This window comes from Parasteatoda tepidariorum, chromosome 8 (genome assembly GCF_982258835.1).
Source record: "Parasteatoda tepidariorum strain Cologne lab strain chromosome 8, Ptep-v5.0, whole genome shotgun sequence".
In the NCBI taxonomy this organism is placed as follows: domain Eukaryota; kingdom Metazoa; phylum Arthropoda; class Arachnida; order Araneae; family Theridiidae; genus Parasteatoda; species Parasteatoda tepidariorum.
The window spans coordinates 65254803-65280780 of NC_141762.1; the positions used below are offsets into that span (position 1 = coordinate 65254803).

The 25978-nt window shown below is 30.1% G+C and overlaps 1 protein-coding gene across 2 annotated transcripts in view; it reads left to right on the forward strand.

Moving 5' to 3' along the window:
• Positions 1 to 24218, forward strand: part of LOC107450783 (glutamate receptor ionotropic, kainate 2) — a 39821-nt gene extending 15603 nt beyond the window's left edge. The window contains exons 5-15 of one of the 2 annotated variants that reach the window (XM_071181260.2): positions 435 to 488; positions 866 to 1024; positions 4330 to 4488; positions 5988 to 6092; positions 7688 to 7786; positions 10030 to 10233; positions 12035 to 12396; positions 14624 to 14822; positions 18381 to 18609; positions 19848 to 20119; positions 23919 to 24218. In XM_071181260.2, the coding sequence (XP_071037361.1) occupies positions 435 to 488; positions 866 to 1024; positions 4330 to 4488; positions 5988 to 6092; positions 7688 to 7786; positions 10030 to 10233; positions 12035 to 12396; positions 14624 to 14822; positions 18381 to 18609; positions 19848 to 20119; positions 23919 to 24080 (2004 nt within the window). In that variant the 3' untranslated portion in view covers positions 24081 to 24218. Of the gene's footprint in view, positions 1 to 434; positions 489 to 865; positions 1029 to 4329; positions 4489 to 5987; positions 6093 to 7687; positions 7787 to 10029; positions 10234 to 12034; positions 12397 to 14623; positions 14823 to 18380; positions 18610 to 19847; positions 20120 to 23918 lie in introns of both variants that reach the window. The other variant, XM_087169007.1, reaches the window with a different exon arrangement.
• The last annotated feature ends 1760 nt before the right edge of the window (positions 24219 to 25978 follow it).

Genomic DNA, 25978 nt, shown 5'->3' on the forward strand with positions numbered 1-25978 from the left:
TAAAGAGAACTTACTCGGAATAATAATCCCTTGATATTATTTTTTCTTTTCTCAAATTTGGTTTAAAAAGCTAGCTTTGAAACACATTCGATTAATTGCAAAGAACCATTGTGTACCGTTTATTCTTTCAAACATCACGAAAATACGATAATAATATACCTATCCATATATTGTTGTCATTTAAGTGTTTGAATTAAGTATCTAAGCAAACAGAATGGATGCTTAAACAGTATTTCTAAGCAATATACAGTATGGAGTATGATATTAACCTTTTTTTTTACCCCAAAATCAATTTTCTTAAAGTCTTTCCATTTTATTTGAATTGTGCAAAATCAAACTCTGTTTCATTAGCGTATTACTTATAAAATAACACAGGAACATTTGAATATAACATTGTTGTAATTAAAAATTATGTTTTTATTTATTTTATCTAGGCCCAACAAGTAGGGATGCTGACTGAAAATGAGCAATATCTCATTACTTGTTTGGTAGGTGTTTTGCGATATTTCTTATTAAAACAGGAGTAACCTAATGTCGTCATTATTCAACAATCAATAGAAAACCTTAATAGAAAAAGAGGTTAATTGAATTTTGGAAATTTGAGAACCCCAACCTAAATATAGCAGTTTGTAAAAACTCTTTATATTGTGCTCTAAGCAAAGCAGAATATGTTGATTTTCAATGAACTACTCAGACAAATTGTTTAATTTGTTTTCATGTTATATATATAAACATCAATGCAAACTTTTCTTTCTATCTACAAAAAGTTTTTAAAAAAAATTAATTAACCGGGAGTTTTATTTTAAAGATAATTTTTAAAATTAAAAATAAATTTTGAGAAATAATTTATTATTTTTTTTTACAGGATTTGCATACGATTGATCTGTCAGATTTCAAGTATGGGAAGTCCAACTTGACAGGATTCCATTTGATTCAGGATAATAGCAATGATTATCAAAGTCTAGTCCATCGCATGTCTCAGAATCCATATTTCTACCACAGAGGACTGGTATTTGGCATTAGGGCAAGTATTGTGAATCCCCTCTGTTTCAATTTATTTTATTAATGTTAAAATTAGTATAATAAAATTTTTTTTGTGTTTTTTATATGTGTTTTAAGGAAGAATGTCATTTGTGTGAATTTATGAGAATTGAAAATCTAATTATCATAATAATAATAATAATAATAGAATAATCATGTAAATTATCCATAAAAACGAAAAAAAAGTTTAGTAGCTAACAGGGGCTTTCATATTTAATTAAAAATGTTTAGAACATTTAATGTTTAGATCATGTTTAGAAATTAATGTTTGGACCTTAAATGTTTAGAACATTTGTGACATGATGCATTTTGTGAAGCATTCGAATACCTATGAAATGAGTACTTAGGCATTGACTGTTAAAGACTATTACAGATTTTTTTTTGTTTTTAATCATTACCTGCGTGCGGCAAAAAATTCCCGCTTGTTTTTTAAACAGATTTTTGTTATATATTTGACAGTTTGAAGTTATTTCTCACAAAAACAGTTTTTCTCTGTTTTTTACTATAATTATAAACGGACAAAAACTGTCAGCTCGAATTCTAGCTTTCGCCATGAAGTCTTACTTTTCGTAAGATAACTTTATTTTTCTTCAAATGCTTTTGCGATTATTTTCCATACTTGCTCCTACTTTTCAGCAATTACTTTATGGCTTTGAACATCGTCTAAATAAAATTTCGATTCGACTTTATTGTTAAATTGATACTCTGCTTGATTATTGTCATTCTTTAGATATAATTTTTTGGTAAGTTAAATTATAACTGCAATTTTAAACGTTTTTTCACTTAAATATGATAGCAATAAAACTTCAAAATCCGACTCCCCCGAATCTGACTCAACTAAACTTCCTTTAAAGATAAAGGAAGTATAAGATTTTTCCTCATAACAAATCCTTCTAACCCCGGCAATGGTTCAGGGGCAGAACACTCTCCTTCAATGAGGTGACCCGGGTTAGAACAGTGGCGTTGACAATCATAGGAATCACGGGCGGATCCAGAAATTTTTCTGGGGGGGGGGGGTCATAGACAAAAATTTTTTTTACAAAAATTTTTTTTTTCATATTTTTTTCGGAAGGAAAACTGGGGTTTTTAATGCTATTTTTTCATTTATTTTTCTCATAATGAGCAATAGAGCAATGCATAAATAATTCAAGTATTCAGCATCTTTAAATGATAGATTTAATGCGTTTTTAAGAAACTTTGGCAGATCTTGGCTTTGGCTTTGGAGAAAAAAATCGATTTTTCCGACCCACCTAGGTGTATATGCCCCCTTAAATAATTTTTAAAATATTTTGTTTCTTTTGTAAACTATTAAAAAAAAATTATTATTATTTTTTTTCCTAATTTTTTTTTTTTGGGGGGGGGGGGGGTCCGCCACTGATTGGAATTCTACTCTCGTCTCACACTGAACATTATGCTGACTTAGTTATTTTATAGAGTTTTGTTAGAAGAACAAAGTGTTTTTATTAAAATGACGGAATTTGTTTGCTAAAATAACGGTGCTTACTAACTCAAGAAACAAGTGTCCATCTATATCGCAAAAAAACAAGCAATATTTTTCTGTGAAATAAGTGGTTTTATACTGGTACACCAGCTAACAGTTTTTTTTTTCTGTAAATTTAGCAGTTTTATTTGTGCACTTTTACTTGGTTTTGATAAAAATATGTGAGATGACAGAGAAGATCGAACCCCGAATCTGACTGTTTCTTAGCTCAAAATGATCATATCCTGTAAGGATGAAATTGCTTCATGAAGGGTTGTTGGGATACCCTGACTAAAAAAGCAGAATGAAGTAAGGGGATTTAAAAGTCGTGAGCTTGCCACGTATCCGCGTATGCGTACAGAAATGTATCCCAGCACAACTCAATGCAATGACATCGAAGATTTTGAGTGAATGTGGTGTAGTATTTACCCGAGTTTATTCCACATCAGTTATCAAATTGAGGTGAGTAAAGTATGTAGCGAAGACGAGATAGAATCCATAATTTTACAGTTTTTACAGAAGTGCGTTGTATTTCTCTGTTAAAGGTGCTCATTGAACTTCGAATGAGTTTACTTTAAAAAGCATCACTAGAGTTTCAAAAAGTATTATTTCTCTTTAAGATTTCTTTTATAATGAATTTATTAATCAGTCTGTCGAAATCTTAATCCTATAATGACTGTTCTTTTTGATATGATGTACTTTTAAAAATTGAATTTAAAATAGTTAATTCTAATATTTTTTTAAACTACTTTTTCTTTCTATGATTACTCGTAGTTAAAATGTTTTCTGAATCTATTTTTTTACATTCTGATTCTTTTCAATTTGATTAAATTCAGATCTGCTAGACATTTCTTAATGTTTCATTAAGAAATTTTGTTCAGTATGTTTTAAAAACGTTTATAATAAAATGACTTCAAAACTGAAACAAATTTTATTTTATAACCGGCGTTGAGTAGCGGACCCTATTGCTTGGGCTTACGACTGATAATTTTCAACTACGCAACCTTGTAATTTTTAAGCCAATCCAAAAGGCAAGGGAACTCCTGAATCAACTATTTGTAGAAATTTGTGAAGGACTTTTTGAAGGAACTAACCCGAGTTTGCGTTATATGGAGAAGAAAATCACGAAAACCTTCCACGGTTAGCCTGATGGCAAGGGGACTCTAACTCATGATCCATCATCTAGTGAGGATATTTTACGTCATCACTGAGATCGGTGCGAGTTGGGTGCGGAATTCGTACCGAACATTTATCGCTGGGATTCGAACCCTGTTTACATAATTTTAAGGTGAACGTTCTATCTCCTGAACCACCAAATGTGCTAATTTTAAAGTTTTAAGCAGGCTGCATCTTTGTATATCAGTGAACCTACCAAAAAGATAACATAATAGATCTATTTTGAAATAGATCTAAGCTTGAAATAGAGCAATGATTATCTACACCTGTGGGCTGAGTTTACCAAAAATATCAAAAATTAAATTTTAATTTTTTTTGTTGCCTTATTTCTGTATTTATTGTTTTATTTTGGTAATTTTTACCTCCTATACGGAATTCTCAGAGACATTCCAACATCCAACTCAATTTAAAAAAAAATAACCTTTATGTCACAGTATTCATAAATGAAAAATAATTAAAAATGTCAAATGTCAAAATTTTAATTCATAAATAAAAATGCCATAGTATTCGTAGAGATATATTTGAACTTTGAAAAATAAACCATCATTTTTCCTTACCTTTCTAATTTTTTCAAAAAAAAAATTCTTTACGATAACCTGTTTGTAAAGTTTTCTACAATCACTTTGTTTCAGACAGAAACAGCATTAATGTTCGATGCTGTTCGAATGTTTGTTGTGGCACTGCAAGACTTAGATGTCGGTAAAGAAGTGAAAAATTTCCCGGCTATCTCTTGTAAAAGTGGATTATCTAAAGGAACTGATGGAACTAGTCTTATCAACTACATGAAATCGGTATTTCTTTATTTAGTTTTCCTTTTGAGAATAAGAAATCGGAATTCTAAATGGATTTGTGTAACTTATTTTTTTACCTTTTTCAACAAAATTTAGTAGATTCTGCCGCAATGTTTTTCTTCAATACTGGAGGTTAACTGTTATGTGAGGTCGTAAAATGAAATAATGTTTGAATTGGATTATAATTTAACTGAAAATTTAATTGAATTAATAGGCTGTTGTTGTCGACGTATGCCATTAAGGCAGAGGGGGTGCGATTGTTCTTGTTTTTCAGTGGCGCCATCTATGGCCAAGAATTCAACTTCTGCCACACTCATATGTCACACCCGTTTATAGGGTGAACCCCTTCATACATCCATTCATTCATCCACAGATCTTAATTTTAACCAGAATCAGAGAACGATCAATCTCTAATTCAGTACCCCCAGATGTTTTGATTTGTTATGAGAACATGGAGGACTTTGAGACTTGACAGATTTAACAAGCGTCAGTCACCCTTTACTACACGGGGAGTCTTCGGCCGGCAGGGATCGAACCCATGACCACTTGCACATGGGTCCAGTGCCCTACCAACCACGATATCCCGGCCCATATTTAATAGGCGAAAGGATTTTTCGCACTGAGGCAGAATAGTTTTTTAAGTCCATATTTTTTATGTTTACATAGTTATAAACAATTATTTACATATTATAAAAAAATTGTGTTCTCATATAATAATTTATTAGTAACATAATGGCATCAAGCTTATTGATGAGTTTGAAATAATTGAAAGATAAATTAGCTTTTTAATAATAATATGTTTTCCAGAAAATGTTTTCAAAACTAGGGAAACATCCCCAAATCAGACCCATTCTTAGACCAGGTGTTAAGAAACTCAGTCACGATTTGGGTCGCCACCTAACATTCTTAACAGTCAGTCTTAGCGCTACTTTATTTTTTCCATATATCACTCTTTTGTTATGATAAGTGGAAATATTGTTACACATAGACATAAAAAAACTATTTGTCGGTGTGCTAAATAATTTCTTCTATCTATCATCATTCTGTTATAGGAAAAATGTATCTAAAGAAAAAAAGTAGAACTTTAGTATTTTTTAAAACCGATTGGAAAATAATTTCTGTTGCTTATTTTTTAATATTAAAATAGCTATGAAATAGATTGTTGCATTGTTTCGATAGTTATTTTGAAACAAATTGAGTGACTTGTTGTTTTTCCCAAAATCATATATTATTATTATTTTTTTAATAGAGCAGTGGCTTACATTTACACTTTCTACGCTTTGCCATTATGTTATGTGAATTCTGGAATTCACGTAATAATGCTGTTTTTTGTAAGTTCCCAATGTTTAGATAGTAATAGAAATAGATAGATAGTACTCGCTTTCGTTTATTTTTCAAATTTAAAAATGTAAAATTTTCACACTTTTATTGCCTTTGATAGTGTAATGTTTACATGTAAAGTTATTTTAAACTTACAATAAATATAACGTTCACATTAGAGTAAAATGATTGGAACAACTGGAATTATTGCTTTTGATGGACAAGGAATCAGATCTGCCTTTCAAATGGACCTTATGATTTTACAAGAAAAAGGACTTTTCAAGGTAAGTTTTGCTTAGATCAAATGTTAAAATAAACATAAGTGCCTAAATTATGTTTTTATGTCATTTACCAATTAATGACCCAATTATTCAGAGTATCCAATTATTATTACAATCATGAATGGTTACCATTTCTTTAAAGTTACTTAAGGAAGAGACCGTTCTAAATTGTATCATCACTATGATAGATACTGTTTGGTTTGCTAATTGTGTGAGTCTTTTGTGCTCATTCAGCAGTGCTCAAATTAAATTTCGTAATATTATTTCCGCACTCATTATTACGCCATTGATATTATACGTCATAAAACCTATTAAAAAATTACCGAAAAATTACTGTTTATTTGAACGAGCTTAAAAGAGCATTTAAAATTTAGTGACGTAATAAAAATGTCAAAAACTCTCAAAATGAAAAAAAGAGGAATTTCAGAAAAAAATATTCTTAGAATTGTATTTAAAAGAATACTTATTGCGTTCAATTAAACTATTATGATAAATAACTCTTACCATAAACAAACTATTACGATAAATAACTGAACAAATTAATAATATTTCTGTTATTTTTAAAAAAAATCGGCTTTTGTAGATGATTTTTATGAAGAAAAGTTTTCCTTTTCGATTAAATTCTTGATTCATGTTTGAATGAACTGAATGTTTTAAATGGATTTATAACGATGGTTTGAACTTTTATTTAAATAAATTTATCATTATACAATGAAAAACAGTGAATCCATAGTAGAAACTGCATTTTTAAGATGTACACTGCCAAGTTTCAGTTAAAATTGGTTAAAAAGTGATGAATAAAAATACAACTTTCGAATGCATGTCTGAGAATTTTTTCAAAACTAATTTTATTTTGAAATTTTTTCAACTATATCAAAATTTTTATTTTTGAAAATTTAAAAGGGTTGTATTTTGCAGTTATTAAAAGTAGAGAAAAAGTTACAAATTGCGAAAATGCCATATTTTTTGGTCAGTCGTTATATTAAAATTTCTAAATCATGGCTATGAATAATTTGAGATGGAAATCATTTTAAAATTATAAAATCTAAATCAAGCTGATAAAAGTTCAAATCAAGGTATTTTAGGTCAATAATTATTTGCTACATTTGTAGTATTTATTTTAAATCATTTACTACAAAATGAATACATATGTTAAATTTTAACTGCGCGAAAGTGTTAGTACGATGTAATTTCACATTTTATTTTGAAGACTAACTGAACAAATCAAAAAATGAAATAATTGATAATTTATAATTATTTTCGCAAAATCATATTTTAAATGTTTTCTTTTTTAAAATGTATATTTTAAAGGTTCTTAGCTAGTTCTAAATCTACTAGTTCTAAACTAAAGTTCTAAACTAAAGTTCTAAACTTCTACTAAATATATTAGTTCTAAACGGTTTTAAAACCGTAAAGGTAAGAAATGCTCTTTACTGTAAATAATATGGTTAATTGGATGAGCAAACTGTTGCCGGGTTTTTTCTAAACATAATTTTAGAATGAAAACTCTAACAATGTAGTGGTAACAATTTTGGGAAATTTTAAATTTTTTTTTGCAGATAAATTTTTTATAGTTTTATGGTTATCTTTTTTTTCAGTTTGGAGAAATTCTACCTGGTTTAGCAGTAAATATTACACAAAATGTAGCCACAGAGGAACCCCTTGAGAATAAAAAATTTACTGTAACTACTATAAAAGTAAGTAAAAATTTGCAAATGTTACATAAAGTATTTTTGAAGTGACATATATGGTACTCAAAAAACTAAGTCTTATTTCAGTGAGATTACTTATTTTCCGTTGATTATCAGATAATAATATCAATCAATATAGAAGTGGTTCCCCTATTCTAATGAGAAATAAAATAAAAGAGTACGACAACAATTAAAAAAAAACCCCATCTAAGTCTCTTTGGACGATTTGCTCCGTTTTGGTATAGGCGTCAAACTTGCCTTGCCATCGACTTGACAGCAGTTGAATTTTTTTATCTATGAAATAACCCCAAATAGTTTAAATAACTATAGATTTCTATAAGGTGGGAAAATTGTAATGAAAAAATACTATTGTTTTAGATGGATTGGTTAATTAACGCAGAATTGAGCTAGATTGTAGGAAATAAACGCCCCTGCTCCGTTCAGCAAATCCACTCTCCCATATGACGCGTATGGTGTGTTTCCTTTATTTTGCCATATGCCTACGGTACTTTCCTTTAACTATACCACAAGGCTATGGTGTTCCGCTGTATAATAATATACAACTTTTTATGGTTGCAATAGGCTTATGGTGTCTTGCCATATAAATTTTTATGGTTGTCATAGGCTTATGGTATGTTGCCATATAAAGGCCTTGCAAATTTTAATGGTTTCTGTAAGCCTATGGTTTCACGCCATATAAATGTCTATAGTTACCATAGGTTATTTTAAATTCGTCAATGGCAAATTTTCTTAAGAGAAATGCAAGTAAATTTAATGTTTTAGTTTTTATTACCATAGCAACGGGAATAAAAAACGGTTGAAATAACTACTTACAGTTTAAAATAAATAAAAAAATAAAAATTGAAAATACACTAAATAGATTAATTTGTGAGAATTATTCAATTGTTCTTTAGTTAATAACTCTTTAAGTGCAAATTTATTTTGTTCTAACACGCAATGCTATGCTGTTATTTTAGGAGTTATGCACTTTTAGAATAAGCTGAACAGCCCATTTAAATAGATGTAATTTGAAGCATAAACTATATGATAAGAAGAAAGCAACGTGGAACAATATAGTTGATTGAAATAAAATGTGTGATTAAATGAATGTAACCAGTTAAATGGAACGAAGCGTATAATTAAACGAAGTCAATTTGTTAAACAGATGGAAATGTAGGATTAAAAGTAGGAAACTTTGATTAATACTATTAAAATGCATGATTAAAAGAAGGCAACTTTAAATAATACCATTAAATGGAATAAAATGTATGATTATTAAACGAAGGTATTATTTCAGTCTTATTTCTCTCAGTATGTTAGAAGTTAATATGCAACTAAGGAAAATTTTTCAGATTCAACTAGCATCTAGGAAATGAGAAAAGATCTATCGGTAAATATAAAAAAACGAGGATGTTTTTCACAAGACAGAATGAATGAATAACGTTGAGGGTAATATATACTGAAAAAAATTCTGAAAAATAGAGTGAAAAGCAAACAAACAAGAATTTTGGTTAAATTACACAAGTTCTTGTTTAAAAGCATATAATCTAGTTTCTCGATAATTGAGTCACTGAAAATACCGGTTTTCCTTTAAGCATTTCTTTATAGGAACTTTCTTACAGATATCACATTGTATTGGTATTTATATCTTGTTCTGTGTGGTGCTTATATCCTTCCATAATGTTGTGAAATTTTAATGTCTAAGGACGGGAAAGTAAATAACAGAATTTCTTTAATTACCGAGAAATAAATTATTTCGGTAAAATTACAGATTCACCTGAAAATACTTTTTTGTATTTTTTCTGAAACTTTCCATTGAGAATTCTCTGTAGTTTTACATGAGATTCCTGATAAATGGTTTCTCATGTTGATTCTTATGTATTTTAACTGAATTTTGTTTTACAGTGCTGGCATGTTCAAGAATAAAATAATCAAATTGAATAAAAGAGTCAGATATTGAAAATAAATTAACCTCAGTTTTAATTTTGTGCATTTTTAAAAGAAAGTTTGAAAATATCATTATTAAGATTCACATTTCAATGAAAAATACCATTGAATATCAATAGTTTATAAAAATAAACCATTGTTTAGAGTTTTATGAAAATTTAGAAAGAAGACGAGCTTGAGCACACTTTAATAGTTCTTCGATTCCAGCTCTAGTGATATAAGTATCTTTTACGCACCTAAGTTTGCTTATCACTAAAAAAAAATTGTTTATATATTTTTTGAAATATATATTTTTTTTTCAGGGGGACCCCTATGTAATGTTGAAAAACTCTTCTGATCCTCTTATAGGGAACAATAGATTTGAGGGTTTCTGCATCGATCTCATAGAAAGGTTATCAGAAGTTTTGCATTTTTCGTATGAAATAAAATTAGTTGATGATGGCGACTATGGCAACAAATTTCCAAATGGCAGCTGGTCCGGAATGATTGGCGAGGTGATGAGAGGAGTAAGTTCCTTTTTTACAAACTTTATGGCTGAAATTAAAATTTTTTGATTCAGAAAATACGTTGTCAAAAAACCATTAGAATTATTGCTTGAAGTTACTATGCATTTGTGGAGTAGTTTTAATCAGCAAAGTTGCTGTTAAAACACGTGTGATGTTGTCCTCACACTTTCTCTCGCTCTTCCTCTTTTATTTTACCTAATACTCAATTCTATAGCCTACGTCACAGGTTGTGTTATTCCTACTAAATTTAACCCATGAACGGCATTTTCTGCGAGCCTAACTTCAAGCCACAAATAAACAAACGAAGTGTTTGATCGTTTAAATAGTTGCTCGCCAGATTTTATTGCATTATAAAGAAAAGTAATTGATATTCAATTTTTGATTAATAATTGATTTATGTGGATAGTGGCATTTATGTGGATAGTGGCATAGAATTTAGCATTGCGTCATGGTAAATGTTATTCCTACTAAGTGGAAGTAGTTGTGTTTTTTTTTTATATTATACCCAATTAAGCACTTTCTCTCTGTTAACTTAAATTTTAATCCCTTAAGCTTATCTATGCAAGTTGTAGGCTAATTTTCTTATCTTGATAGCTTCCGGTTTTATGCGTTAAACGCTTCCAGAAGTTTCGAGATGTCAACAAACGGAAATGTCTGTTGGATAAATTTCCTATAAATTCTATTCCAGAATGTTCTTAAGTTTGGAGATAATAGAAGCATGTTTTTTGATAGATGATTATGAAGCAGCTTTTTTCATAAATGATAGATGATGATTAGGTTACAACTTATTTGTAATGGTATGAGTTCCAATGAGAATATAGCGAATACTTATGATGCTATTTGGTGATGATTTTTTCTAAAAAATTCTGCTTGGCGCATTTTTAAAGCTGTACATTGGTTGATGTTCTCAAAATTTTGCTTGGGGAATTCTGAAAAGTTGCAGCACTTCAGTCAATATGTTTTTCTGTGTTCAGGAGATTAAAAAAAAAGTAGATTAAAATGAAATGCTCATATATGTGACCTATGGCAGGTCACACATTTGACCTATAGTGCAAGCGCCAGCTGATCGTTTCTAAGCAAAATGGTATGTTTAAGTTGAGCTAAGCTTCTCTATATAAGTTAGAATGTTAATTAACATGAAGTTTATTAAATGCAGCGCAGTCTCGCACATCGAATTTGTTGAAATATAATTTTTTCTCGTCTACGTCTTTTACTTAACTTAGATTCATCATTTGTTCATACAATTTATTATAACCCTGATATATTTTCGTTTAGTGTAGTTGCAACGTTGATGCATAATTAGTTTGATTTTGTTCTACATGGCTTCATACCTCTTTCTGTTAAGTAAGAAATATATAGTGAGGGAATTGAAATCTTTGTGAAAGAATCCTTGTGTGAGAATATAGAATGTGTCATTTAAGATAATTGATACTTTACGGGTTCAGATAACTCGAAATAAAAGAGAAAGGACAGTTGTTAACGTAAACAAATACCAAGTTTCAACAACCAATCAGGATTGAGATACCCACACTACGTCACTTGCAGGTATAATTTTAAGAAATACCCTGTATAATTTTAAGAAATTCACTTTGTCCGTAAGCTAGTTTAACTATTTCTTACATACCGCAAAAAGCGTTTGGATTTAACATTACAATGCCATGTTTTTGGCACCAGTGGTAGTTGCTTTAAGTTATATCATATTAGTACAATTTAGAAAAATTTCGACAAGCATTGAAATGAGTTAGCGAAAGAAAGATGCGTTAATGACATGAAAAATTAATCTTTGCTCATGCATTTTCAGGAAGCTCACATGGCTGTAGCTGGTTTGAGTATCAACCACAAACGAGAAAAAGCTGTTGATTTCACCATGCCGTTCATGAATACTGGAATCAGTATCCTTTACAAGAAACCAACAACTAAAGTAACTTCCTTGTTTTCTTTCTTATCTCCATTTTCAACTGAGGTCTGGATTTATTTGATGGGAACGTACTTTCTGGTCAGCATTGTTTCATTTTTGATTGGTCGACTTACCCCATACGAATGGATTAATCCTCATCCTTGCAGACAAGATGACATCGTAGTTGAAAACGTTTTCAATGTTCGAAACACTTGCTGGTTGATGACGGGATCTCTTATGCAACAAGGATCAGATTTAATACCCACGTATGTTAAATAGTCCGAATTGTAAGGCTTAGGGTGATATAGTTATGAGTCCACATTTTTGAAAGAGGACATGTTTAGATAAAACAGTTCCTTAGTAGTTACTCACATATGTACTTTATGATTTTTTGAAGTTTTCACAAGATGGCTGCGCAATATACAAAACCTTCCTACACTCTAAATGCTACATAAAATTTTTAACATTTTCAATGAAATATTCTCTCAAAGTACAATTTCTTCTGCAGAGCAAGTAAAAGTGTGGTTTATCATTATATCACCCCGAGCCCTAAGATTGTAAATACGACTTTTTTTATTTATAAAATCCTTCCTGCTGTTTTTTGAAGAAAATTATTGTTAATTATTACGCTGTCCACAATTATACTCAGTACTTTCCGCTTTTTCAGTGGTTAATTTTTCAGAATAGTTAAAATTTTTATTACTCTGGGTGAAACTGCAATAGATGTGTTAATAATCCAACCGTTTCGTTTCTAGCTATTATAGTAACACGGCATGAAATTAAAACGTCAATTTTTTAATAATTTTAGATTTTAATTGGAAAAGTTCTCAAATGACATTCTCAGAAGTTGGGTTTAAAAACATGTTATGGTCTAATGTTGTAATATGAATGTTTTTATGGCAGGAATAGGAAATTATTGGTATTTTAATAGGATATTGTGTTTTGTACATATTTTTCCTTTAACTGCAATGTTTTTTAAGGACACCGTTCTTTTTCCCCCCTTATATGCCTTCCAGAACTTATTTCCGCTTACCTCTTAAATTACTTGACCAAATTTAACGTGTCTAAATTAAATCGTCTAAATTTTGATTAAATTTAATATACTCCAGCAAGAAATAAAGTGTGGCAAAATCATTAATAAGATCTAAAAATTTAAACTTTTTTAACTCTTTGACACTGGTAATTAAAGTGTACACCTAAATTTAGGTATGAGTGAAATTTTGTACCATTTGTGCTATGAAATGTTGCCAACGGAACGAGCAGTTGATAGAGTAGGTTTGTTAAAATTAGAGGGCTACAATGAACAACGCGTTTTTTATGTTGAGCAATGATGCTGTGAAGTAACATGAACAAATATCCTTTCGATGAAAATCTGCGTTTAGTGTATATTTTTGGTAAATAATAGATCGGCAATTATTTTTTGTCTTCCTTGCACAATGTATTCCAATTTACGACACACAAAAACAACTTTACAGTCGAAGAAGTGTTCTCCTTCAGGTTTTCGCCAACTTGGCGTTGATTCGGGTGTTTTTGACAACATTTTAAACGACAATAGCTATAATTACCTGGCTAAAGTTTCGGTCTATCCAGAATTCCTTATAAGTTTGACGATTTTTCTCCCTCATAAACGGTAAATGATGGACCATTTTTATTTAGATACTTGAACCTGGTACCTTTTATTTATAAGGAATTACATAGTTTCATTTCTAGGATAGAGAAACGTTGAAATTTGTTGCAAAGTGATAATATGAACATTGTTGTTATACTACTTGGTCGCGTAATTTTCCATTTGGGTTATCAGAATCGGCAGCCTCGACCTCACTATTTAACGCTGTTGGATTCTTTTTAAGTTTAAGATTTATATCAACAAGCTAATGATCCCTCATGGTTAGAAGTATAAATCTCAATAAAATTCAGTCACCTTCATGGAAAACGGTCCTTAAAAATTTCGACAAAAAAGTGGACATGCGACTACGAAGCCCTATCGCATTATCTAATACGATGTTTCATTCAAAAACTTTGCTCAAATTACATTTTTTAATAAAAATTATGAGGTTTCAAACAAAACAGCCATTTTGTGAATTGGGAGAAATCCGATAAAAAAACTATAAGAATTTCATACTGTTTATATTATTTTGAATCATGTTTTAAAATCTCATAAATTCAGGAGCAAATAAACGAATTTTAGCAATAATTTTTGGAACAATGTCACACTTTGGACCTCACACGCTTTTGTCTAACTTTGGGTAAATTTAATAGCTTTAAATGTAGTGATGTGTTGTAAAACAGACTTTTTCGAAACATCAATAATCATATTCATATAAATTATAAATGTAAATAATTTATATAATATGAAAATAATATACATCGAGTAATATATATGTATGAAATAGTATTTATATCAAATAATATATTTTTAACATCCTTTTTTTCTCATTAATCAAGATGGGAATTAAATAAATAGTTAAAACAATATTTATGTTTTTATTCTAGGGCTTTTTCCACGAGAACAGTTGCCAGTTTTTGGAATTTTTTTACCTTGATTATGGTTTCTTCTTACACAGCTAACCTTGCTGCTTTTTTAACAGTCGAGAGAGTAATCTATCCTTTCTACAGTGCTGAAGATTTATCTAAGCAAAGTAAAATCAAATATGGCTGCATTGACAGCGGGACTACTCGATCGTTTTTTGAGGTATGTGTCTCCATCTGCATTACGCAAGTTTCCGAAAATTCCTGAATTGATGTAATTTTTCATTCAAAATATTTAAACATCAATCTTCTTGGTGAAATAAAACACAGAAGTGGAAGTAGGGATGAAACATTTGTATTTTCCAAACTTTATGCATAAGAAAAAAAAAAAACTTTTGGGCTTGAGTTTTTGTGAAAATAAATGGATTAATTGACAACGATTTTTCACAATTTTATTACATTTTGCTACTTTATATTCGTTTTATATTTATTTAAAAAAATAAGATTTACTGTTATTGGCACCCATAACCTACAGTGTTAAAATCTATGTTGAAATAAGGTCAAAAAAGTGTTTTTCAATCAGGGATTGCAAGTTAATGTTTATGCGATGTAAGCAATAAAATGTTATCGAAATTGAATGATTCACAACTGAGAATAAGCCGACCAGGTGGCCCAGTAGTTGGCGGTCCAAATCCCGCTCAAGGCATGGATGTTTCTCTCTGTGTGCTGTCCTCTGTTGTTGTATGATGTGTGAATATGAATGTGGCAGTGTGATGTGGGTAATGTTGCTCGCTTCCGTGACTTTGTTCACAGGTGACCATCAGGTAACGCTAAATGAGCAACACCTCAGGCATCTTCCTAGACAAAGAAGGATAAGTTCAGTGCCTGCCGTTAAAAAAAAAGAAAAAAAAGATTGGCGGAATAGAAAACAAAAAAAAAATCTGTTTGATCACCCTAAGGATTGAAAGGATTAGAAAGGTAGTAATTAGAAACACCTCAAAGTTTCTTCCGGCAATCAAACAGTCTTTGATGTAATCCATTCCGCCTTTCTCCGTAATGATTCGTTAGATTTGGATAGAATTTTTCTTTCCTTTTTAAATATTAATTTGAGAGTTATTATGTGCATGCATTTGACTCCAGTTTTTTCAAGAATTCAAAGAATATATTTTAAAAATGGTGAAACAAAATAGATCTTAAAAATACAAATTTTACATTCTAACATAAGTAAAAAAATAAGAAAAAGTCTTACCCCGAAGCAATAATATTCACCAGAGATTGTATACGAAGAGCAGTGCGTGATGGTTTTTTAGAACTGTTCTACAGTTTGCTTTCGAAAGTAAAGACTTTTAATGTTATTATTGAAAAAAAAAAACAAAAAAATATTATTATTAATATTTAAAGATGTATTATTCAAACTTATAAAAATATGTATGATGAGCATAAACAAATATATTATGAAAAATGTCGTTACTTCCGCTTTGCACTTCGAATCAGAATTAGTTAAAGATGTCAGTGTTCTTAATTATTCCATAAACAACTTACACACGAAATGATTTATTTTACAGTTCTATATACAAAAATATAAAATACTAGTTTCATCAATAAAAATCGAAAGATTCAAAGATATAAAATGGCATACATGTAATTAATGCTCAAAAACAGATGAATATAAACTGAAAGCCATTTTGTTTCTTCTCCACAAAAAAGAATGAACAAGCTAAAAAAAAAATTAAAACGACAAAACAAACTGTTACCATAGCAACTTAATTTTATGAATTAGATCAAAGTTAAAAATTAACCAGACGATAATTCTCAACACTTATTATGATAAGTATTTTAACCCTCCAAGCATTGAATACCTGGGTAAAATTGTAATTGAAATTTCCCTACTATGAACAACTTCCCATTGAAAACCTAAGAAAAAACTGGCCAGTTGATATTGGAAGTCCTGCAAGTTGAACTGGAACCAATGCTGAGAGGGTTGAAATAAAAATAAGCGAATCTTCACTGATGATGTTAAAACTATTTATTATGAATTCTATGAGAATCTACTATCCCAGCTCATTGCGTGAGAAGCTATGAACGGTGACGAGGATAATATGATTTTTTTATACTATCCCTAAATAATTGATATAAAAAATAATACAATCTGCTATGTTGCTAAATCTACTTTTAATTCCTTTATAAGAATATCTCATTCTTACTTTTCAAGATATATAAGAATTCGTGATAAATAACGAGGATAATATGATAATTTTGTCACTTATTATAATAGATTAGTTTTAAAAATATTACATTTGTTGCTGTATAGTCAAAGCTTTTTCTTATAAACTAATAAAATTCTTCGATTTTAATTTATTCAGAACATGAGAGAAGTCTAGATAAGTGACGATGAAAACATTATCTCGTCAATTTCAATGATTGATAAATTTTAAAACGAATAACGCAATCTAGATAATTTCAAGATAGATAGTTTTAAGATAGATAATTTTAAGATAGATAATTTTAAGAGAGATAATTTTAAGAGAGATAATTTTAAGAGAGATAATAAAATGCAGGGTAATGTATGGAAATGATTTATTATTATTACACTGGGGAAACAAAATTTTTTAGGTTTTGGAAGTTCAAATCTGAATTTAGTTTTGTTGTTAGAGTTACAGATTTTACTTCTCAAAATGACATATTTAGTCTATTTTCTGTCGAAACGTACAAGTTTAAAAACGTTACATACAACAAGATAAATGGTGCGAAAAAACTTCTGAGGCAGTTAGGGCAAATTATCAGGATTAAAATTTCAAAGAAACTCATGTCCGGAAATGTTGTTGCACGCGGTTAGAGGCGCTTCCCTACTATGACCGGTTCAGAATCACCCAGTTCATAATAGGGAAGCGGCAATTGCGCCGTATGATAATATTTCTTTGCCTAGGTTCCTATAAATATTTCCTCGCGTGATTCTGAACAGGTCATAATAGAAAAGCTCCCCTAGCCGCATGCGACGACATTTCCGGATATGGGTTTCTTTGAAATATTAATTCTGATGATGCACCGTAACTCTTTTAAAAGTTAGTCGCAATATTTACGTGACACTCTGCTACTATATCTGGTCACTATATCTACACTCTGTTACTATATCTACACTCTGTTACTATATATGGTAACGTGACCATACATAATACTGAAGCTTGGAGAGAGAAACCGATTGCAGAATTGAAATCAGCAATGCGAAAGTATCTAATTTCTGTAAAACAACGTCATGCAACAGAAAAAGAAAGGTTCCCCAGTGTTATTTTTAAAAAACATACCCCTCGAACTATTCGAATTATGCGAAAAAGCCATTTCAGGGATATATTTGGTCATTATATCACGTAGTAAGTGACTTTTGATAAGTATAATACAGTGTGTGAGCTGATGTTTATCACTCAGCCCAGACACTGGATCTTCGGGATGCAGAAAATCTTCAGCGACAATGTCGTATGATTATGCGGCATGTAAAAGATCCCTGGAGTGCTATATGGCTCTTAGCATTTCCGGCAAAATTAGATTCCTATTGCACTTTAGCATCCAAATAAGAGTCTGGGTGCTGCCATCTAGTGTGGCAGAAACTAGACGTCCAAATTAACATGGCCATCGGTATCTCACCCATTGTGGTGGTCCTGAAAGTGTGGATACCACTTCTGGAGAACGCATTAGGTCTGCTCACGTGTGCGCACTTTGCAGCTCATTGGAAATTAAAAAAAAATGTTTATTACAAAGTATCAATGATATTTATAATTCATTTTAGGAGTCAACAATACCAACTTATCAGAATATGTGGAAAGCTATGATAAGCGATGAGAATAATCTGGTAGTCAATAACGACGCTGGTAAGGAACTGGTGAATAAGCGGAATGGACTTTATGCTTTTATGATGGAATCTGCTACGATTGAATACGTTACTGAAAGGGAGTGTAGCTTAGCACAAATTGGAGGTCTTCTTGATAACAAAGGTTACGGAATTGCTACTAAGAAAGGTAACAGTTACGATGCTGATGGTTATAATGAGCATGATAGTAGTAGTGGTAATAGCATGATAATGTAGATTGTCAGAAAAATCGATTCGGCTTTGAACCATCATATTGGAGGTCTTCAAACATAATACCATGCGAATTCGCTGAAATTTTTATAAATTTGAATACAGTATCACGCAATCTATCTTTTTTTTAAAAATAGATTAATCTGTACTACAATATAAATCCCATTGACTTCGAATAATTGTTGCAACAAATTTAAGCGATATTACGGCTCAAAGTTTCTAAGAATATAGCATACACACAGAGAAAAAAATTACGGTAGAATTACCCTGCTGTATAGTAATGATTTTTCTGGTAAAAAAAGCCGTAATTATTTTGATAATGAAATCAAAATATGCGATATTTAAGTCATTCATTTGGTAAATTTACCATTGATATGGTTTTTCAGAATTATAGATTGTGTTAACACGCACTTAGTGAAAAATATAAAACAGAAAAGTAGATTTAATCAAATAAATGGTTCTTACGCCATGCTCTAAAGTAACATGATAAAATTATTATATTTTACCACATTTACCAAATTTTATCACATTGTATAAAATTATATTTTATTATTAATTTAACCAAAACACTTAGTAGATAAAAATTACCGAGCTTTTCAGTGTTCCCATAGAGCCAAAAATACTGTAAATTTTAGTTTTTTCTTCAGTGCGGGATGTTCCATGAAAATGTCCGATGATTTTAAATATCATTTAATTAAAAACGAAAAGCGAAAGAAACTTAAGACATGTGGCATTCTGCATGAGGAACTTATAAATAATTCTCCCCAAATATCAAAATTAGCTTCAAAGTTCTTCAAGTGATGGATCTGGAAACTGAAAAAAAACTATTAAACAACAAAATGAAGTACTTAAGGCAAAATTAATTCTTCATCTATAATGACTTTTGTAGCTTAAAAAACGTTATTTACTGTTTTTTTGTGGCTAGGAGAGTCATTCATTAGTTAACTTATTTATGAATTTTTAAAGTTTTTGAATAAAAACACCTGGTTTCATAAGCAGAACATGTCAAACCGTGGTTTCCATCACCCTCCTTTTTTATAAATTTTTTAATTGCAAGTAATTTCTGAAAAACTCGCCAAACTTATTTTCATTAACACGACATATCATTTCATCTTGCTTTGTCGTTTAAATGATTCTAATTTCTTATACCAACTGAACACTTACTGATTTCATCAGGCAACAGAGAATTGTCAGATTGGCTGTCTTCAGGCATTTTGAGACTTCAAGAGAAAGGTGATCTTCAAATTTTGAAAGAACGTTGGTGGAAGCAGAAAGGAGGTGGTAAATGTTCTGACCCATCTAAGCAGGGTTCAAGTGCTGTTAGGGAGCTTACATTAGGGAATGTTGGTGGAGTTTTCGTGGTTTTGATATTTGGTTTAGGAGCTGCGACGTTGATTGCTTTTCTCGAATTCCGATGGAGATCTGCTCATTGGGAAAATCCAAATAAGGTGAGTTTCTATTAATTATGGTTATGTTTTACCCTATTTTGTTGGGAGTTTTATCAAACTAAATATTTCCTCGTTTTTGTAGGGGGAAATCTATTTTATATGGAGGGAAATGTTTTGTATTGTTTTATCATTGAAACAGAATGAATCACAGTAATTTAATAACTAGGAAGGGTATTTGTATTACGTATTAATAACTAGCAGTAACTGTTAAAACATTAAATTAAATCCGTTATAAATATCTGCTACAAAATAACAGATTACGACATTGTATTATTGGCAGAAAGAACATAAAGAATCGCTGTAACAGATATATTTGTCTAATCAAAGTAATTAAGAAGGCCGTGGTAGCCTAGTGGTAAGAGAATTGGACTCCTTTTTAAGGGAACCGCTTTCGATTCTCGACACCACCAAAACTCACCAAGTACATGCGATATACGTGCTGGTAAAATCTATGGAATTTGAAATTCCTGTGATTCGTTGCTGAACAGCTCTGTGGATACAATAATCTGAAGAAAATTTCCTTGGCCTTCAGGCCTCACAAACGAGTGGTACTGCCTTCTATCAATTGGGTTCCGAGCTAAGATGTACTTTTACTTTTGTGGGGCACTTTTGCCGAACGAAAAGTGCACCTTCTTGACTTAATTCGCAAAAAGGCCAGTGGCTGGCAAGAATAGCATGTCCAAATTTCATTGAAAACAGGAACAAGTAATTTAGGAAACCGATCTATTGTCCACCTTTCTTATGGGATAAGAAGTATCAGAACACATTGTTTTTCAGGCAATAATAGAGATTATATAGCAATTTTTTGTTTGTTGGATAATTGCAGATCAATGTCCAAATACAATTATTCTAGTTAGTTATGTCAACTAAAACTACGGAAAATCACATTTCGTAACAAAACTAGTCCCCTACAAATTATATTGAAACTAAAATGATTTTTACAAGGAAAACTACATGAAAAAACAAAACAAAACAATCAAGGTGTTTTTATTTCGTCCAAAATTATCTATAACATTACCATATTTTATGTCATATTTTATAATGCATTATATATCTTATGTAACATTATACTGTATATATATTATGTTACATTATACATTATATTACATTATATATTTATAATGTAGATATTTTATGTAACATTAACATATTATATGTCTGATTTCGATATATTTTTTTCGTTTCTTCCGTAATGTTTCAAAAAGATATTTTTCGGGGTCACACTGATCATATGAAATAAAATTTTTTAGAGAATAATATGCTATTTTTGTAACTTTTGCCAGTTTTTTTACAATAATCTGTTTTTTTTTTGTCAGTGGTCTCTATGCTAACCATGAAAATGTCAAATGAGGGAAAAGTCACACACTAAAATTTTTTCAGGTATCTTAACACCAAGTAGTGTAATTTACTAAATATATCACCATGAGTACTAAAGTAAGTTTATTACTTAATAGACCGTATATTTTGTATAACAGCGAGAGACTTGGGTTTTTAATAAAGCGGAAGAAAATAGATAATTCGCGTTTGAAAGAAAAATCCTTCGGTCAATTTCGGAGCAGTGATAGAAAATAATATATAGAGAAGAATATATTACCATGAAGTGTATAACAAATATAGGAAATCGAACATTTTGAAAGTAATTAAGTCATACGGGATCAGGCGGTTGGAACATGTTTTTCGTTGTGAAAACTCCGATCCAGTTAAAAAGCTAACATTTTCAAATATTGAAGCTACAAGGAAGAGAGGGAGACGGGCAACAGGGTTTTTGAACTGTGTGGAGAAGGACCTGAAAATTTTGGGATTGAATAGATGGACATATTTAGTTACAAGTCGAACTGTTTTAAAGAGGAGGACAGAGAAAGCCTTGGCCTGCACTAGGCTGTAGTGCTGTTAAGGAAGAAGAAGTGTTCCACCACACCAAGAATGTTCTATTACCCAACTTGGTGTAAAGTAGTCACCACAGTGTTTTGCATTTAGTGGCACTAAGATTTATAGTTATAGTAAGATTGGATGTATTTTTACGATACAATAAAAAGTGAAAATTATTATTTTAGAAACATGCACTAATTCATAAAAATAAAATTTATTTGTTAATCAAACTTACGCGTAGCGCAGAGAGAACATTAAGATGAACCAATACCTCCTAGAAAAGAGAAGGCCTCAGCAGGGATTACCATAAAAAAGAAATTTGAAACTTTAGTAGTCCAAACGTAATGTCATGTTCCGTATTTACCACCACTGCATATCTCAGTAGCACAAACGTAAAGACATCTTTCTTATTTTTCATCCACTGCGCAGTTTATGTTCGTTACGTCGGACTACAAAATTGATCCTTGCTGAGGCTTCTTTCTTCTAGGAGGTGTTGAATGAACTCGAACAAGACTTAACAGTTTGGAAACTGATAAAAATTATACACAATAAAACCACTTAATACAGTTCACAGAGACTTAAAAAATAAAATATAATTATCCTTATTACACAACTAAAAACATGCATACCTATATATACGTCATTCTTTTATATTTTAACGGTAAACAGTGAATTGTTGAATAAAATCACTACAAATCGCAAACAACAACAAAGTCTCCGCAAGTAATTTTCGATTACTAACGTTAACTTCTGACGAAAAAATTAAAGCTGGCATGCCAACATTAGGAGTTATCGGAAAGTGAAATAATTCCCGTTTCGTGTGAATGAGTGAGAATCTGTGGTAAGCTAATTCTATTATAAAAGTTTAGATTTAAATTGCGCCCTTTTGTTGTTTGGTGTTAATCTGGAATAAAATGTTCCTTCACACTGATTTTTGGTACATTCGGTAAAATATTGCGCGACAAATTTTATATTGTGAAATTTTGAGAAAATAAAAAGTTTTTGTGATTTTTTTTTGTTATTTTTAACATTAATAAAACTCCGTTAATTCTGCACAACTATACATCAATAAAAATATGCAAAAAATTAAGGAACTCTTCATTGATTTTAATAATTTTCATGTACATATTTTTGTTGCTGCTGAAAATTTTAATATTTTTTTGTCCGTTTTAAACCCGGATATACTTCTTCTGAACAAAGCAGCATAGGCAGTTTAACACCTTTGCTTGATTTCAAAACACTCAAAATGGCGTTTTTTTGTTTTTCCTGACAAAAGAGTTTTCAAGGAACACTTTTTATCCCTTTGACACAAAATTTTTATTTAACATACTTTTAATAATTTTTTCTTTACTTTGTATTAATCTAGGTCAAATTCAGTGCAAAATAATATACTTGTCATATTAATTATTAGTTTTTATGAAATATCGTCGTTTTTTTTTTCTTACGTTAAAGATAAAATCTTCCAAATGCTTCACTTCCAAACAATAATTTTTCAAATTTGCACTTATTTGTATTTATTTAGATCTGAGAGAAACAGTTATTCATCTCTGAAATTTCCTTAATTTACGAAATTGATTATTAATAAATTTTTGAATATTAATAAAAAATTATTTGTTTCAAATTTGGATTTTATATTTCAGTATAAATATAAATCCGATAATCTAACAGATGGTTTCTGTAACTATTAGACTGTTTTTTATAATTAAAAAATACCAAAATATATTTTGCTTGTAATTAGAGCATGAAAAAAAGAGAATATAAGATGGATCTGAGTCAAATGTTTCATGGATACAACAGGTTTTAAAACCAAAATCTTCTCATACAGAAGAATGATATTAATTTGTAATTATATTCTTTTAATATTAATGCGATGATAAAGTTGATATAAAAAGTAATCTTCTAAACTTTTACTTCTTTGTATTCAATCTAGGAATCATTTTGGACTCGCACTAAGAAAGAGATAAAATTTGCTCTTTCATTCGATAGAACTACAAAACCAGTGCCAAGATTGAGAAAAAGTACATCCCGCGGAACTTCAACCAAAGACAACAGCCGTGCTTCAAGTCGTGGAACAAGTCGCAGCACGTCCTGAGTCTCTTGGAATAAACAAATCTCATCTGTATATAATTTCAGAGATTTTGTGATACACTTTAGAAATTTTACAAAAGAAATTTCGTACTGTTTGTAAAATATGTAATTCAAATAAATAAATAAAATTGAAAAAATTGCTGCTTTCATTTTAACTTCTTTAGTCAAGAAAGATTAAAAAAAACTATAGTTTGAGGGCATTAAACTCAAAATAAAGCTTTAATTTTAAAAAATTGAATTTCATCGCGAGAATTTTTAAATAGAAAAATAACTACTTCAAAAATTAATATTCTTTTCAGTAATCTTTAAAGATAAATAATCATTTTAATTATATACGTATAATTTTTTCCAATAAACAATAGATAATTTCAAATTTTACTCAAAGTTACTTTTTCAAAGTAAGTTTGACTCAAGTAACTTTTTCATATGTTGAAATATAAGATCACTAACAGTTTATTATTTCAGTGATTTTCTTTATATTCATATTTATATTTTGTTACGCCTTTTATAATTGGGATGGAGGGAATAGCTAATATATATATATATATATATATATATATATATATATATATATATATATATATATATATATATATATATATATATATATATATATATATATATATATATATATATATATATATATATATATATATATACATATATATATATATATATATATATATATATATATATATATATATATATATATATATATATATATATATATATATACATATATATATATATATATATATATATATATATATATATATATATATATATATATATATATATATATATATATATATATATATATATATATATATATATATATATATATCACGGCTAAAGACCGAAATCGGTGGTTGTCGACTTTCACCGGTGAATGTCGACAAACACCAAACACGTCGGTGAAAGATCGAATATTTCATTACATTCTTGTACATTCGGACCCTCACCGGTGTATGTCGACAATCACAGATATGCTTTGGTGAATGTCCGAAATATTTATTACAATCGATTTGATATGAATTTATTCGTGGATATAATTTTATTCATTCGATATTTTAATCCTACACTGATGTTTTTTTATGGTTAAGTGCCACTGCCCGGTATACCCTGCACTGATGTTCTTTTAAGGTTAAGTGGCACTTTCCGGTATACATTTGCCCGGTATACCCTACACTGATGTTTTTTTAAGGTTAAGTGCCACTGCCCGGTATACCTTACACTGATGTTTTTTAAGGTTAAGTGCCACTTCCCGGTATACATTTGCCCGGTATACCCTACACTGATGTTTTTTAAGGTCAAGTGCCATTGCCCGGTATATATTTGCCCGATACTCCAAACACTGATGTTTCTTCCAATCTATCGTCAGTAAGTATTAAAATATAGAATAAATATAAATATATCAAATAAATATAGATATATCAAATAAATATAGATATATCAAATAAATATAATAATATTAACGAATAAATTAATATAAAATTGGATATAACAAATATTTCGGACATTCACCAAAGCGACGATGTGATTGTTGACATTCACCGGTGAGAGGCAGAAATAAGGGTATTTAGCAAATATTTCGGACATACACACCAAGCGACTACGTGAGTGTTGACATTCACCGGTGAAAGTCGACATTCTCCAGATTTCGGTGTTTCACCGTAACATATATACACTCATGTCCATAAATTAAGGATAATTCAGAATCACACGGAAATCAAACTCTAAAATTATAATTTCACCTCTAGAATTATCACACACATCCTGAAGAAGAATATGCAAATTACTTGAAACCACTAGATGGCGCTGGTAGTACGTCACAATGACGAGAGTGTAAGGGAGGGGTATATAAGGAATGGTGGCAAAGAAGTAAAATTGTTCACAAGTGTC